The 18,475-nt window shown below is 41.6% G+C and overlaps 1 protein-coding gene across 3 annotated transcripts in view; it reads left to right on the top strand.

Annotated features, from left to right (window-relative positions):
* Nucleotides 1-652: 652 nt before the first annotated feature.
* The window catches only part of pfkfb4a (6-phosphofructo-2-kinase/fructose-2,6-biphosphatase 4a), a 50,489-nt gene continuing 32,666 nt past the window's right edge, over nucleotides 653-18,475 (top strand). For 2 of the 3 annotated variants that reach the window (XM_014133375.3, XM_014133376.3), the window contains exons 1-5: nucleotides 11,442-11,705; nucleotides 13,310-13,426; nucleotides 16,320-16,416; nucleotides 16,707-16,773; nucleotides 17,136-17,210. In XM_014133375.3, the coding sequence (XP_013988850.1) occupies nucleotides 11,495-11,705; nucleotides 13,310-13,426; nucleotides 16,320-16,416; nucleotides 16,707-16,773; nucleotides 17,136-17,210 (567 nt within the window). In that variant the 5' untranslated portion in view covers nucleotides 11,442-11,494. Of the gene's footprint in view, nucleotides 870-11,441; nucleotides 11,706-13,309; nucleotides 13,427-16,319; nucleotides 16,417-16,706; nucleotides 16,774-17,135; nucleotides 17,211-18,475 lie in introns of those variants that run through there. The other variant, XM_014133377.3, reaches the window with a different exon arrangement.

The following is an 18,475-nucleotide window of genomic DNA, read 5'->3' as shown; positions in this document are numbered from 1 at the left end:
CCCCTAATTTATCTACCCTTAGATCTTGTGCTCACATACAGCACTCTGCAATTATCTCTCTCTCTCTTGCTCTCTCTCGATCTTCAGTCCACAAAGGCGGGTCACGTGCTGCACTGTTATCTCTGCTGGGCTGCTGGGTCACATTGTTAGGTGTGTGTGTGTGTGCGTGTGTGTCCACTTAACCCATATAGCTAATTTAGTGTCGCTACTAAATCAATAGGCCATGTCATTGCAAAATTCAGATTAGGCTACAGCAGTTTAACTTTCAGGTGTATTGCACTGAAAATGTGTTCATTCAGATCCCATCTATGGTAAACACAATCTCCCAGAGGAAACTTAAATAAATGAGTTCTTAGACTCACTGGAAGACCTTGGCCTACATCTCAGTCTATATATAGCCTGTAACTCATTCAATGCTGCAGGCCAAGGACATGTAGGCATTGTTCAGTAGGCTACAGCATCAGTCACTTGTCCTAAACTCCTACCTGACTGTCTTGTGATTTAATTTGATTTCCTGGCCCAAGCTGAAACAGAGTGTGAACAATAAGAAAAATATCATGTGTTCAAATATGTTCATCTTGAGAAACTGAATAGTAACTCAGCCTGAGCCTCTTACAGAGGAATCCCAATCACTCTGAAGCAATCCAGCAGAAGTGGGTGTGTGCATGCATAGACAACATGCATCACAGTATCATACAGCTCTAGACCTCAACTGGCTGCGGCACGTTTCTTCCGTGTGATTGCCCCTCTCTCATCAGACTCACACACACCACAACCAACCTCTACGCAACGTAGGCTACACCAGAACTAAATAGGGATGATGAGAGGCTCCAGTCGTTCAAAAAGCACGCAGAATCTGGATCGGACGGGTAAGGAATTTGGACTTTAGATAATAAGGTTTATTATGTGCTATGCATGCAGACATTCGACCAAAGCTGGGCTGCGAATAGCCAACTGAAAACGACGTATGGGCTTTTCGGGAAGACGTAAACAAGTGTTGATGTCATAGGCAGTGTGTTGTTTTGACGCTGAAAAATGACCTTATAGTGACGACGATACGACCTACAATGTAGACGTTTTGAAGATTGACATTCACGACAGATTGTTTTACCACACTGACAAACAGATGTTATTTATTGCCTATGAGCAGCTATTTAATTTGAAGCTGACTCCACTCAGTCGTACACGTCCATTCATTCAACATAGGCAGTATAGTTTCATAGGATAAAGTGTACATTTAGTTTGCAATATGTGATCAAAGCTTGACAATTCATTCCTATAGCCTACCTGGTGCTACCAGGATTACTGGTGTTTGCCAGGCAAAGGTAATAATGTAATGTGACAGTGACATGCATTAGTTTCTTATGGCCGATTTGGAAGGACAGTCTGCTGAATTTAGGCTCTGCAAAATAATCGATATTTAAACCACAGACCCCTTTGGAATCTTTTATTTCAACTCAAATAAACGGACTTTTTAGGAACAATTACGATATATTATATGGGAAACGATAAACATGCTACTTATAACCTTGGCATTTCTAGGCTAAGTGAGTTTCTATGTGTTATTGCTTCTAGCACAACCATTGAGCTATTAAGGGCGAAACTCCCTGACAGCTGCGACGTGGGACAGCCTGGTCTCATACACTAGACGTAACATAGTGTAATGAAACAGGCAGGGAGCAGGCCTTGAACCCTCGACCTTCTAGCCCGAAGTCCAGCGCACGATCGACTGTGCCCTAAAAGTATGCTCAAGCAGCAGAGTTGATATCTGCGCTTATAAACCCAGGGTCGTTACGCTAATCCCTCCTTTCAAAGAGCGCGTCATCACGCTAGCTTGCGATTCTACGTCTTATAGGAATGTGCTCACTGGCCAAGCACACGCACTGTCGTGGATGCAAGGTCTGATCCCACTTCTGACACCAATGTAATGAAACAGGCAGAGAACAAGCCTCGAACCCCCGACCTTCTAGCCCGAAGTCCAGCGCGCTATCGACTGTACCCCAAAAGCATGCTCAAGCGGCAGAGTCGATATCCTAGCTTATAAACCCAGGGTCGTTACACTAGTAAACGTAAATCCGGGACCCTGAATGAGTATGATATGTTACGTTTGGTATGGTTACATAAGACAAATGGTTACGTCTGGGTGGATGGCTGGACGTATAACGAGAAGATCTAGCAACCCAATGGTTGCGAGTTCGAATCTCATCACGGACAACTTTAGAATTTTAGCTAATTATCACCTTTTCAACTACTTACTACTTTTTAGATACTTTGCAACTACTTAGCAACTACGTAGCATGTTAGCGAACCCTTCCCCTAACACTAACCTTAACTATTTTAGCTAACCGTACCCCTAACCTTAACCCTTTAACCTAACTCCTAAACTTAACCCCTAACCCTAACCCAGCTAACAGCAAGCTAGCTAATGTTAGCCACCTAGCAAGAATTTGTAACATGTCATTTATTTTTGCAGATTCTTAACACATTGCAGGTTTTGCAAAATTGTAACATATTGTACATTTGCAAATTCATAACATATAATACAAATTGTAATTCGTAACATATCATATGAAATTGGTGATGGACACCACAAATTAATATGTACCATATGAAACATATCATACTAAATGTAGTGTTTCGGATTTATGTACAGAATAATATGAAATGCTCTGAGGCCAGGTTGTGTGGGAGGGGACATGCTAGACCCACTTTCTGTTCATGATACAATGTAGTGTAGAAGGTTCTGTCATGAGTTGATTTATATCCTCACAGATGTCTAGGAAAACCACCTCACTGTGGAGTTGCAGCTGCTACACCAAAAACAATACTGGCAACTATGTATGAATTGTGTTTTCACTGCCTTAGTTGCTCATAGGGCATTCACTGTATGCTATCCCAATGTTTTGACTATAAATGACAGGCTAAAAGGCTTCCTGGCAAGCACACCTATCTGGCAGGTTGAGAAACCAGGGAATTTACATACACTGTAACGACAAAATGTATAAAGGGAAATTGTGTATTATCAATAGTGAAAGACTGTGTGACACGTTTAACTGCAGCATACTGTAAATTATAGTGAATTGTGGGAAAATGTTCTGGGCAGGGAAAGAATTGTACTGTAATTACATTCCAGATTACAGTACCGTATCATATTTTTGGAGCATCAAAAACCTTTTGTGTCAGACTCCCGTGTGGCGCAGCGATCTAAAGCACAGCATCACAGTGGTGTGGCATCATTACAGCCTGGCGTTTGATCCCAGGCTGTCACAACCAGCCATGACCGGGAGTCCCATAGGGCAGCGCACAATTGGCCCAGCGTCATCCGGGTTAGGGGTGGGTTTGACCGGGGGGGGGGGGGGCTTTACTAGGCTCATTGCGCTCTAGCAACTCCTTGTGGTGGGCCAGGCCCCTGCAGGCTGACTTCAGTCGTCAGTTGAACGGTGTTTCCTCCGACAGATTGGTGCAGTTGGATTCCGGGTTAAGCGAGCAGGTGTCAAGAAGCGCGGCTTGGCGAGTCATGTTTCGGTGGACGCATGACTTGACCGTCGCCTCTCCCATGCCTGTTGGGGAGTTGCAGCGATGAGACAAGATCGTGATCACGAAATTGGGGAGAAAAAGGGGGTAAAAATGTATAAAAAAAAACTTTTGCTTCAAAAACAAATATTGTTGTTTCTGGTTCATTAACTTATTTTGAGGTGTGCTTTGTAAGAGGCTATATTTTTTGCACCAGTTAGTGAGAATGCTGTAACATTTTAACTGATATATAGATATCAATTTTTATTTAACCTTTATTTCACCCTTATTTAGTTGAAAATGTATAGGAGACAGCTTAGAGTGGTAGCAAGTCGTAAACCTTTATTGGTTGAGCATTTTGCCATGACCTGTTTTGCCCTGTAGTTGCTGTACGTTTGGAAGCCTTTGTTAAGGCCTCTATTAAGTGCAAGTGATATAACACCAAATATTCATTGATATTCTGTAATTACTTAGCATAGTGGTTCCCAAACAACTTACTCTTGAAAGTAGTAATAGTAGATTTCGAAATTGCGAAGTGCATTATCAGTTTTCCTCTTGTCATGTCATTCATTGCATACCTTAGAGAAATATCTAGATCAACTAACCCATGTTAGCTAACGTTTTTTTAGCTAGGTTCTTTTAGCCCATGGATTTTTTTGTGATGTTTTAATGTTTGAGTCACTCAAATATCACATGAATGCACATTAGACATGGATAAAATGTATAGAATTGCAAGAAAATTTGCTTTAAAACTGTAAAACCCCGGGTGTCGAAGACGTGGATGTCGATTAAGGCAGCCCCCCGCACCTCTCTGATTCAGGTTGGGTTAAATGCGGAGACACATTTCAGTTGAATGCATTCAGTTGTACAACTGACTAGGTATCCTCTTTCCCAATATGTTCTCTGCACCCCATGACAAAATGTGTAGAATTGCAGGATATTAGCTTTAAACCTGCAAAATGTTATCGTCGCCAACAAGAGGGGTGTGAACAGTTTGTGTCATGAACAGTGCTTGTGCCCATAGAAATAGACGTGGCCGCTCGCTCACAACCTGCTTGCACCAATCCCATGTAAATACTGTGAATTAATAACCCCATCTCACCTAAATTAATTTCATTTCATTAATTCATTACAGTAGCATTTACTTTTTTTACAGTATTGTACTGTGTGTCAAACTGTCATTACACAGTACTTGCTTTGATACTGTATTAATATTACAGTAGGTGTACTGCAGTATGGGCAACCCCTTTAAAGTGTAGTGACTAAAGTTTACTGTTTGAAGTCAAACCTTGTCATAACCAGATTGATGCTGACAAATCAGGTTTGTTAGCTCTAAAGAATGTGGAGTGGTAGTACTGGACTGGTTAGATCATCTACACTACAGAATGCACAAACAATAATTATAAAAGGGCAAATGTCTGTCAGGGGCACATTGTAAAGAGTTTACCGTGAATTTGACAGTATCTTATAGGCAGCTCTGTGGCAAGTAAAATTCTATATTTCATATTACAGAACACTTATTGTAATGTAAATGTGGTATCTAAGCAAGTACTGTGTAATGACACACAGTAAAATTGACTATTATTTTGTAAAAAAGTAAATGCTACCTTAATCAGAATTATTGAATGAATGGATGAATGAAATTGGTTGATGGGGTTTGTATTTCACAGTATTTTACTGTAATTACAAAGGATTGGTGCAAGCAGGTTGCCTTCTAGGTAATGTGTTTGCAAACATTACAGCATATTAATGAATATTTTGTGTTTTATATCACTTGCACTTCTAGAGGCCTTGTCTCCCTGTAGCGCTGTCTTAGGCGTCTCACAGTACATTGCAATTTATTGCCCTGGCCACATCTGCAGTCCTCATGCCTCCTTGCAGCATGCCTAAGGCACGTTCACGCAGATGAGCAGGGACCCTGGACATCTTTCTTTTGGTGTTTTTCAGAGTCAGTAGAAAGGCCTCTTTAGTGTCCTAAGTTTTCATAACTGTGACCTTAATTGCCTACCGTCTGTCTGTAAGCTGTTAGTGTCTTAACGACCGTTCCCCAGGTGCATGTTCAGTATTGTTTATGGTTCATTGAACAAGCATGGGAAACAGTGTTTAAACCCTTTACAATGAAGATCTGTGAAGTTATTTGGATTTTACGAATTATCTTTGAAAGACAGGGTCCGGAAAAAGGGATGTTTATATATGAGGTGAGTAATGCACAGTATGTAAACATTATTAAAGTGACCAGTGTTCCAATTATTAAAGTGGCCAGTGATTTCAAGTCTATGTATAGGGCAGCCGCCTCTAATGTGCTAGTGATGGCTATTTAATAGTCTGATGGCTGTTTTCAGTCTCTTGGTCCCAGCTTTGATGCACCAGTACTGACCTCACCTTCTGGATGATAGCGGGGTGAACAAGCAGTGGCCTGGGTGGTTGTTGTCCTTGATGATCTTTTTGGCCTTCCTGTGACATCGGGTGCTGTAGGTGTCCAGGAGGGCAGGTAGTTTTCCCCTGATTATGCGTCGGGCAGACCGCACCACCATCTGGAGAGCCCTGCGGTTTCCAGCGGTGCAGTTTCCGTACCAGGTGGTGATACAGCCCGACAGGTTGCTTTCGTTTGTGCATCTATAAAAGTTGAGGGTTTTAGGTGCCACGCCAAATTTCTTCAGCCTCCTCAGGTTGAAGAGGTGCTGATGTGCCTTTTTCACCACACTGTCTGTGTGGGTGGACCATTTCAGTTTGTCAATGATGTGTACGCCGAGGAACTTGAAGCTTTCCACCTTCTCCACTGCTGTCCCGTCGATGTGTATAGGGGGGTGCTCCCTCTGCTGTTTCCTGAAGTCCACGATCAGCTCCTTTGTTTTGTTGTCATTGAGTGAGAGGTTATTTTCATATTCATTACCGTTATGACCTTCGGGTACCAATTATAATCACTATGAGGTGTGCCCACTATGTGCCCACTTCTGCACATTGTGCTTGCATGGGCTATTGTGTGTTATCAGGTCTTCTGATCCACCATCCAGTATAATGTACTATCAATGCTTCACAATTTTAAGCTTAGCTAGCCAAATGCTGCCATCTTATGGACAAACACTACCTGTATTGGAGAGGTGCACCCTTTTGTTTGGGATTGAGATAAAAGTTATTCACAAACACTGAACCTGTTGGTATTCTGAGGTCATGGAAGCATTATAATATTACTTTGGTATTTACCCATCAGCTAATTGTCCCACCATTGCGGTTTGAACAGTTTTGTAAAAAACAACTCTTAGTGTTTTTAGATATCCTTTTTTTCTGAGGAGCATATAGCTCCCATATTTGTTTTACACTATGGTTTTACACCGTAACATCTATATATTTAATGTTAAGATGTATATCTTGTGAGTTATACCTGTACCATTATTTCCCTGTCTGTAGCAGCCTACAGTCTATCTGAATAGCTTCTACCCTCAAGCCAGAAGACTGCTGAACAGTTAATCATATGGCTACCCGGACTATTTGCATTGACCCCCTTTGTTGTTGCACTGGCTCTACCCACACACACACTACACTCCAATACACACATACTCTCACACACTGCTGCTGCTACTCTGTTATCTATCCTGATTGACTAGTCACTTTTCCCCCTACCTATATGTACATATTACCTCAATCACCTCAACTACATCTGTGCAGCAGCAGCAGTTAAGCTCCTAATTTTTAAAATAATTGTTTTTTGGGAACAGTTTGGTGGTTTCAAGCGAGTGCTGTCTCCACATCTGGAGATATTTTTCATTTTAGAAGATTAATTGATCAACCTGGCTATGAAAGCTAGCTAGTCTACTTGATCTGGCAAGAAGCAACAAGAGTAGGATTGAGGGACTAGGACATGAGGACAACGAGAAAGAGGAAAAATAGAGGATAAAACCAACAGAAAAAGGAATTGATTTGGAGGGTTTCTGGAAGATTTTTAAAGGAAAGACAGTACAAGTCATTGAAAAGGAAACAAAACCAAAACAAGCACATAAAGTAGGATTATTCTGGACATTGTAGTTGGTGTGAACAGTGTTAACTGCCCTAAATTACACATTTAATAGCTTGATATTTTCATTAGTCCAGTAGCTACAAGACTCAGGCTGGTTCCAGAGTAGCCCTCTACATGATCGTCAGACTTCATAACCATCTCCCTGACCAACCTTCCTCTGATCAAGCCATGAACTGTCCCTCTCCATCTTTGGAGGATACATGTTTACATTTACATTACATTACATTACATTACATGCACTAAAAGACTTGGCATCTATTGGTTGACCTAACTGTCAGCCCCCGTCCCCGCAGGAGGCCTTTTGGTAGGCCGTCATTGTAAATAAGAAAGTTGTTAACTGACTTGCCTAGTTAAGTTAAATAAACTATAGTTAGGATACTCATGTATCGCTTGTTTGTTTTTGAAGTGTTTTGAGATTATGAAAGTAGCTATAGAAACAAACAATATAAGAAATTCATTATTTCAAAGTTGCATGCATCAACTCTGGACATTGTAAACAGCATCACAAACCAAAGTTGGAGGGAAAAATCCAGACAGAGACATTGTTTACTGATTATACTCTAATTGGAGACAATACAATCTCTGACCTGCTCTTCTATACAGATGTCACATTGCCCAGCAAGAAAACCATAAATTGTTACTCAAACAGAAACTAACAAAGTCACTGACAACAACCAAAACAAGTGGGGTTTTAGGGACACTCATGGGGGTGTCCATTGAAAGTCATCTAGCAACAACTTGAACCTAAAAGACACCCACTAAATTTGCCCAAGAACAGGCAAACAAAATAAAACCCCATACCAAACTTAAAGTCAGGAAGCAAACCAAAAAGTGGAGCGAAACAAAACCAGGGAAGATCAGATAAAGGCTTGATTATCTAGAAATTAAACTCGGACGTGCCAACTAAAGGTGTTAACTCTCCTCTTTCAAAACAACTGGAGCGCTCGGCCAACCACTCTTAAATATCACCAGGGCCAGCACAGGTGAAACACCTTCCCACTAACGAGATGACAAACCAGCACAGGTGTAACACATACTGACTAATGAGGTGACACCAATTGGTGTGCCCCATGTGCTACCGTGCTAACACCCAACCTCAAAATATATACATCGGAAAACCAAAGCCTGCAACACAGCATACTGCTGCTTGGTATTCTGCCACATGTAGGTACTTTGGCCATGTCGGAAAGAGATGAATCACTAACGGTCCACAAATCTTGGTATTTCATGAATAGGAGTCTGATAATCGACTCTTCACCATTAATGCCTACAACAATGGCACTGTAACGATTCAATTGCCTAGAAATTGTACTAATCCTCTATATATACAAGAGTTTACATCACTGAAAGAGCTAACAGACACCTTGAAAGAGAATGACACTCTAACTAATACACTTTAATCAGAAGACTGATGAGAAATCAGTTAATTCCTAAAGTCCCACACTCTCATATCTAACCAAGCCACCCTTGCAGACATGGAGAGCGACAACATGTTCCAGGCTTTGGGAGTATCTCCCTACTGGAGGTAGAGGTGAATGAGCTTTGTGGTGAGGTGACAGTTCTGAGGCAGGATAAGGAGGGGCTGAGAGAGAAGCTGGCAACGGTCTAGAGCATCATGAGGAGAGAGGTAGCTGACATCAGGGAGGAGCTACAAAGGGAGTTGTCAGCAGTCATATAATTGCTACAACACAGGGACACCACCATCCACACTCTAAGAGAACAACTGGAGCCTGCCACAACCCTCACTACCACACCCTCACATCCCCTCATCGGCAGTACCACGTATTGAACCTCCAGAACTCACACAGACTCAGTACATAAGGTCAGTAACCAGGTCTGACAATTGGGCCCCTTCCAGATTGGACACAGATCTGGGGAAGGGTACCAAAAAATGTCTGCAGCATTCAAGGTCCCCAAGAACACAGTGGCCTCCTTCATTCTTAAATGGAAGAAGTTTGGAACCACCAAGACTCTTCCTAGAGTTGGCCACCCGGCCAAACTGAGCAATCAGGGGAGAAGGGCCTTGGTCAGGGACGTGACCAAGAACCGATGGTCACTCTGACAGAGGTCCAGAGTTCCTCTGTGGAGATGGGAGAACCTTCCAGAGGACAACCATCTCTGCAGCAATCCACCAATCAGGCCTTTATGGTAGAGTGGCCAGACGGAAGCCACTCCTCAGTAAAAGGCACTTGGAGTTTGCCAAAAGGCACTTAATGACTCTCAGACCATGAGAAACAAGATTCTCTTTTCTGATGAAACCAAGATTGAACTCTTTAGCGTGAATGCCAAGCATCACGTCTGGAGGAAACCTGCCACCATCTCTACGGGAAAGCATAGTGGTGGCAGCATCATGCTGTGGGGATGTTTTTCAGTGGCAGGGACTGGGAAACTAGTCAAGATCGAGAGAAAGGTTCACCTCCAACAGGACAACGACCCTAAGCACACAGCCAAGACAACACAGGAGTGGCTTCGGGGCAAGTCTCTGAATGTCCTTGAGTGGCTCAGCCAGAGCCCGGACTTGAACTCGATCGAACATCTCTGGAGAGACCTGAAAATAGCTGTGCAGCCACACTCCCAATCCAACTTGCCAGAGCTTGAGAGGATCTGCAGAGAAGAATGGGAGGAATTGTCAAAATGCAGGTGGGCCAAGCTTGAAGGGTCATACGCAAGCAGACTCAAGGCTGTAATCGCCACCAAAAATGCTTCAACAAAGTACTGGGTAAAGGGTCTGAATACTTTTGTAAATGTGATATTTGCAGGTTTCTTTTTTTATACATTTGCAGAAATGTCTAAAAAACTGTTTTTGCTTTGGCATTATGGTGTGTGTAGATCGATGAGGGAAAAAAACGATTTAATACATTTTAGAATAAGGCTGTAACGTAACAAAATGGAAAAAGTCAAGGGTCTGAATACTTTACGAATACACTGTATTCAAAGCCATATTCCTGTAAAGCTCAGAGAGGATCTCATGACAAATAAAGTAGGCGTGCTGTGGTTGCAGGTTCTCCGGCCTCATCTGAAGCCTCTTCTTTTAGGGTGCTGCTATAGCCCACCAAGTGCAAACTCTCAGTGTCTGGAGAATATGTGTGTGATTTTCGATAAGGTCTCTGATGCTAACAGAGAAATGTATTTTCTTGGTGACCTGAACATCGACTGGTTATCATCTAGTTGTCCTCTCAAGAGGAAGCTTCTTACTGTGACTAATGCCAACATGACCCAGGTTATTCAACCAACTAGAGTGTATACCAATAGTGTTGGATCTGTGACATCCACTTGTATTGATCATATCTTCACCAATGCTGCAGAGCTTTGCTCCCAAGCAATATCAATTCCCATTGGCTATAGTGACCATAACAAGGAAAGCCAAAGTACCAAAGATCTAATTTAACTGTACTGTATATAATAATATGAATACTGTGTAAATAGTTTTTTTGTTGTCTCTTGGTGTCTGTCCTATTTATAATTTATTTTAATTTGAATTTAATGTAATATATTATGTTGTTTATGTCTATTACTGTTCTGTACTTTGTCATGTATTTACAAGTTTTATGTTGACCCCCAGGGACCCCAGGAAGATTAGCTGCTGCGTCTAATGGAGAAAGTCTACACTTTTTGTATTCGGCACATGTGACTAATAAAATGTGATTTGATCTTGAATTCTCGGTATTCGATGTCGTATTGTGTAGTTACTACGGTAAACAGAATACAACGTATTAGTGTCTCCGAATTGATACATTGTCCGTGTTTGTAGAGAGCTTGAAACTATAGATGTTTAGGGAAGAATGAAGTCGTTTAGTAGGCATTTAATCCCAATATAAACTTGGAAGTATGAAATTGTAATAACATTAACAGCAATCGCGTGACTTCATTGTCTCTGAGCAAATGTGCGCGTGTTTTCGCGAGATTAGGGTAAACACATCCTTCTGTGGTTTCACCACGACACCGCCAGACTTCCTCAGAACACTGATGCGAGACCATTCATCTGAAACGCATGACAAAAGGCTCCGCGCCACAGTAGTCGAAGCAACCACCATGTCCTCAATGGAAGTTGGAATGGAAGAACGACCATCGAACTCTGCAACGCCGCGTGAACTCACTCAAAACCCGCTTAAGAAAATCTGGATGCCGTTGCCGTGTAAAAATGGCCTTCCCGAGAAACACATATCTCAAAGAAAGGGTGCGTATATAACGTGGCTAGACAGCAAGCCGGTTGTTGCACACGCACGAATAATACATTTAATGGACGTTGTTTACGTGGTGAAAATGCATTTTATTCATAGTTAGCTAATGTTACATTTATCTCTTACTAGTTAACATTACAAACGTGCAGCCAAGCGTCAAGCCAGGTTCTTATCCATATATTTTGTCGTAACGTAATTTTCGTTGATTACGTGGAGAAAATGTGAATGTATCAACGGCGTGATCGTCAGCCAGAGAAAGAACATTAGTCTTCTTGGCAATCGATTATTGATAATCCTTGCTACCTGTTATCTGATGACTGTCTGTTCTGACTGCCCTTCTGACTGGTTCTTCATACTATCATTGGACTGGCCCCTCTCCAGTCCAGAGCAGCGTCCTTTGCTTCTCAGTGTTAATCTCATTGTATATTTTCCCCTGATTTGTGAAAGAAGCAGACGCCAGTACAACAACCCAAGCGGTTGAGCATTAGTGGCAAACTAAGTCACTTTCAGGACACACTGCTCATTGAAGTGTCTATTGTCTGTTTTCCCAGCACTGACTGTTCACAACAGGCCAGTAGATGGTAATCCATGATGGCATTGTCCTAAATCATCTGCCCCATCCTTTATCAATCCAAACTTGTTGGTAAACATGAATCTTAGTCCCGGCACTGGACTCTGTGGATCTGATTTTCTAAGCCTGTATTACCCTGTTCAATAGTATTTTTATTAGTATGATTTGTTCTGTGGGTTGACCAGACATCATAGGCCACTTTCCTGGTCATAATATGCTGCTATGTCAATAGTCTTTTGCATGCTACATTTCCCTCATGAGAGATCTCTATGACAACATCAGGTTTTACTGGCTTGTTAAGTCATAAAATATCACCATGGTTTGTAATACATAACCTGATCAGTTACTGGCTTGCTGCACAGGTTTTTATGTTTGAAACTCACAAACATATAGGCAACTTTGACATTTGTTCCTGGCATTGACTTGTTGTATTAACACCACTGGAGTATCTTTTTCACCAAAGGGATATGATATGAAGCCGAGACACTGGCTCCTCTCTCACCCTACCCTGTCCTCTACAGACTGGGTGAGAGAAAGTGTGTGTGTGGAAACTAGGTTACAAGTCTCCAGATGCCTTGGCTTGTACTGTCATTTCACAATAGCATGCAATGGTGGCACTTGTGACATTTGGTACCTCTACTCCTTATTGACAACATTCCCAGTACTTTCTGATATGGTTTTATTTCTTCATGTTAGATAGCATTGGGCGTCACCTACAGTGATTGGTGGAATATGTTGTCCTTATCCGATTTCAACACAATGCTGCCATCTTTGCAAACTGCTCTCTTTCACTTGGCTCAATAGTTAGTGTGAGTTACAGTGGGCAGGTCAGTTGAGGGACAAAAGTTCACTTGGGAATTGACTCCAGAGGGTCATTTAGGACAATTTAATGAAACGTTTTTGTAATCAGAGCCCTTCACTGCTATAGCCTGCACTGTGTTCGGTTATGTTTATATTTCAATGCCGGTCTCTGTCCAAATATAGTAGAATAATTTAACCCGTCTCCCTCTACTCTTTTTCCATGTGCAGTATGTATGACCAACTGCCCCACCCTGATAGTGACGGTGGGCCTCCCAGCCAGAGGGAAGACCTACATCTCCAAGAAGCTCACCCGCTATCTCAACTGGATCGGCGTGCCCACCAGAGGTACCAACTCTCAGCCCCTTTACCTGAAATTACATTTCGGCAATCCACTCACACACACTCAAACTCGTAACAATTCCCCTCAACAGTCTGTAATAGAGGTTGACCGACTATGATTTTTCAACGCCGACGATACTGATTATTGGAGGACCAAAAAAAGCCGATGCCGATTAATCGGCCGATTTTGTTTTTATTTATTTATTTGTAATATTGACTATTACAACAATACTGAATCAACACTTTTATTTTAACTTAATATAATACATCAATAAAATCAATTTAGCCTCAAATAAATAATGAAACATGTTCAATTTGGTTTAAGTAATGCAAAAACAAAGCGTTGGAGAAGAAAGTAAAAGTGCAATATGTGCCATGTAAAAAAGCTAACGTTTAAGTTCCTTGCTCAGAACATGAGAACATATGAAAGCTGGTGGTTCCTTTTAACGTGAGTCTTCAATATTCCCAGGTAAGACGTTTTAGGTTGTAGTTATTATAGGACTATTTCTCTCTATACCATTTGTATTTCATATACCTTTGACTATTGGATATTCTTATAGGCACTTTTAGTATTGCCAGTGTAACAGTATAGCTTCCGTCCCTCTCCTCGCTCCTACCTGGGCTCGAACCAGGAACACATCGACCACAGCCACCCTTGAAGCATTGTTATCCATTGCTCCACAAATGCCGCGGCCCTTGCAGAGCAAGGGGAACAACTACTTCAAGGTCTCAGATCGAGTGCCGTCACCGATTGAAACGCTATTAGCACGCGCCCCGCTAACTAGCTAGCCATTTCACATCGGTTACAACCAGCCTAATTTCGGGAGTTGATAGGCTTGAAGTCATAAACAGCTCAATGCTTGAAGCACAACGAAAAGCTGCTGGCAAACGCACGAAAGTGCTGTTTGAATGAATGCTTACGAGCCTGCTGGTGCCTACCACCGCTCAGTCAGACTGCTCTATCAAATATCAAATCATAGACTTAATTATAACATAATAACACACAGAAATACGAGCCTTAGGTCATTAATATGGTCAAATCCAGAAACTAATTTCGAAAACAAAACGTTTATTATTTCAGTGAAATACGGAACCGTTGCGTATTTTATCTAACGGGTGGCATCCCTAGGTCTAAATATTGCTGTTACATTGTACGACCTTCAATGTTATGTCATAATTATGTACAATTCTGGCAAATTAATTACGGTCTTTGTTAGGAAGAAATGGTCTTCATACAGTTCGCAACGAGCCAGGTGACCCAAACTGCTGCATATACCCTGACTGCTTGCATGGAACGCAAGAGAAGTGACACAATTTCCCTAGTTAAAAGAAAGTCATGTTAGCAGGCAATATTAACCTCTATGGGCTAGGTGGGACGCTTGCGTCCCACCTACTCAACAGCCAGTGTAATCCCGTGGCGCGTTATTCAAATACCTTAGAAATGCAAAACCTTCAATTTTTCAGAAATATGACTATTTTACACCATTTTAAAGATAAGACTCTCGTTAATCTAACCACACTGTCCGATTTCAAAAAGGCTTTACAACGAAAGCAAAACATTAGATTATGTCAGCAGAGTACCCAGCCAGAAATAATCAGACACCCATTTTTCAAGCTAGCATATAATGTCACATAAACCCAAACCACAGCTAAATGTAGCACTAACCTTTGATGATCTTCATCAGATGACAACCCTAGGACATTATGTTATACAATACATGCATGTTTTGTTCAATCAAGTTCATATTTATATCAAAAACCAGCTTTTTACATTAGCATGTGACTAGCATGTGACTAGCATTCCCACCGAACACAGCCGGTGAATTTACTAAATTACTCACGATAAACGTTCACAAAAAGCATAACAATTATTTTAAGAATTATAGATACAGAACTCCTCTATGCACTCGATATGTCCGATTTTAAAATAGCTTTTCGGTGAAAGCACATTTTGCAATATTCTCAGTAGATAGCCCGGCATCACAGGGCTAGCTATTTAGACACCCAGCAAGTTTAGCACTCATCAAAGTCAGATTTACTATAAGAAAAATGTTATTACCTTTGCTGTCTTTGTCAGAATGCACTCCCAGGACTTCTACTTCAATAACAAATGTTGGTTTGGTCCAAAATAATCCATCGTTATATCCAAACAGCGGCGTTTTGTTCGTGCGTTCAAGACACTATCCGAAAGGGTAAATAAGGGTGGCGAGCATGGCGCCATTCGTGACAAAAAAATTCTAAATATTCCATTACCGTACTTCGAAGCATGTCAACCGCTGTTTAAAATTAATTTTTATGCCATTTTTCTCATAAAAAAGCGATAATATTCCAACCGGGAATCTGCGTTTAGGTAAACAGACAAAAGAAAAGAAAGCATTCGGTTGACTCGGGCACGCGCCTAAGCCCATAGTACTCTGAGCGGCCACTTGCCAAAAGCGATAAAGTGTTTCAGCCAGAGGCTGCCTCGATATCGTTCAGCTTTTTCCCGGGCTCTGAGAGCCTATGGGAGCCGTAGGAAGTGTCACGTTATTGCAAAGATCCTCAGTCTTCAATAAAAAGAGCCAAGATGAAACACTACTTCTCAGACAGGCCACTTCCTGCATGAAATCTTCTCAGGTTTTGGCCTGCCATATGAGTTCTGTTATACTCACAGACACCATTCAAACAGTTTTAGAAACTTTAGGGTGTTTTCTATCCAAAGCCAATAATTATATGCATATTCTAGTTTCTGGGCAGGAGTAATAACCTGATTAAATCGGGTACTTTTTCCATCCGGCCGTGCAAATACTGCCCCCTACCCTAGAGAGGTTAATCGGCCATTCCGATTAATCGGTCGACCTCTAGTCTGTAATAGTATCTAGAAAAGTAAAGCATGCAACTCTTTCTTTCCTCTATTTAGAGTTCAATGTTGGGCAGTACCGGCGTGAGTGTGTGAAGATCTACAAGTCCTTTGAGTTCTTCCGTCCAGACAATGAGGAGGGCCTGAAGATCAGACAGTAAGAAACATTTCCAGTGCTTTGATCCTCTGCTGTGAACAAGTTAAAACACTGAGAAGATCCACTTGTCCTTGAATCCCCCCAATTTTTTATTTATTTTTATTTCACCTTTATTTAACCAGGTTTAAATTGCCTAACAATATCACGGTATTATATGATATTACTTCCTGTTTTTAACCAGTGTCTGTGATTTAAGCAAACTACATTTATTTGTCTCTGCTAACCCACCAGTGGCTCTTTTAGTCTTGTCGCTGCTGCCGCTGACTCAGTTTTCCTACTGTCCCTTGTAGGCAGTGTGCGTCAGCAGCGCTGAATGATGTCAGACAGTACCTCGCTGACAAAGGAGGCCAAGTTGCGGTGTGTACAATCACTATAAAAACAAATATACTATTGCGGACGGATTATGTGCGCATTAACGGTCAATTCCGACACTTTTCAACCTCGTATTCATTTTTACAAGCACAATACTAGTGGAAATGGTGTGTTTCTGTGATAGAAATGTGCTGTAGAAATAAATGTGTGTTTTTCACGTATGTAGGCACTGGTATTGTGATGTAGACAATGAAAATGAGGTTGAAAGTGGTGGAATTGCCCTTTAACATTGGGATGGGATTATCCCGTCATGAAATGCTGTGATATCTCATTGTGTTTTTGTATATGGATTACAGTGCAGTGGTTCTGTCAGTCTGTGTGATGGTGTGTGTTTCGTTCTTTTCCAGGTGTTTGATGCCACTAACACCACTAGAGAGAGGAGAGGGACCATCATCGCGTTTGCTGAGCAGAATGGCTTCAAGGTAATGTTGGCTTCTTCAGTGGTGGTGATGATGATCATGCTTGTGTATAGATGGGTGAGTTGACAAAGTCACAACAAAAATGAGTGCACAACTCTGAGGTAAAATGCTAGGTGTTGTCACTTTTTATATAGTATTTTTTTAATTTAAACTTTATTTAACTAGGCAAGTCAGTTAAAAACAAATTCTTATTTTCAATGATAGTTAGCATTAGGGCTGCACGATTTGGACAAAATATCTAATAGAAATGTATTTTTTGTGGGGCCAGATATTGGAATATCAATTATGAATTGCAATTTTCAACACTTGGGTGAAAACTTGGTAATTCCATCAGATGTGGTTAAACCAACTGTCAGGGTATAGAACATCACTTATAAAATGAGATCATATGAATGTAGAGTGAATAACTATGTTCCAACATTGTTATAGGCTACATATAATAATAGATAGGATTATTACACCTACATATTAACAAACATACATTTTGAACATTCGCAACAAAGCATCCTTCACTCATGCTACCAAACATACCCTCGTAAAACTGACCATCCTACCGATCCTCGACTTCAGCAATGTCATTTACAAAATAGCCTCCAACACTCTACTCAACAAATTGGATGTAGTCTATCACAGTGCCATCCGTTTTGTCACCAAAGCTCCATATACTACCCATCACTGCGACCTGTACGCTCTCGTTGGCTGGCCCTCGTTTCATACTCGTCGCCAAACCCACTGGCTCCAGGTCATCTACAAGTCTTTGCTAGGTAAAGCCCCGCCTTATCTCAGCTCACTGGTCACCATAGCAGCACCCACCCGTAGCACGCGCTCCAGCAGGTATATCTCACTGGTCACCCCCAAAGCCAATCCCTCCTTTGGCCGCCTCTCCTTCCAGTTCTCTGCTGCCAGTGACTGGAACGAACTGCAAAAATCACTGAAGCTGGAGACTCATATCGCCCTCACTAGCTTTAAGCACCAGCTGTCAGAGCAGCTCACAGATCACTGCACCACCTGTACATAGCCCGTCTGTAAATAGCCCATCCAACTACCTCATCCCCATACTGTATTTATTTATCTTGCTCCTTTGCACCCCAGTATCTCTACTTGCACATTCATCTTCTGCACATCTGTCACTCCAGTTTTTAATTGGTATATTGTAATTACTTCGCCACCATGGCCTATTTATTGCCTTTCCTCCCTTACCTCATTTGCACACACTGTATATAGACTTTTTCTATTGTATTATTGACTGTTTGTTTATTCCATGTGTA

Source organism: Salmo salar, chromosome 12, assembly GCF_965601325.2.
Source record: "Salmo salar chromosome 12, fSalSal1, whole genome shotgun sequence".
Lineage (NCBI taxonomy): Eukaryota > Metazoa > Chordata > Actinopteri > Salmoniformes > Salmonidae > Salmo > Salmo salar.
Note: the sequence above shows the minus strand (reverse complement) of the source record. Positions and strands in the feature narration are given on the sequence as shown.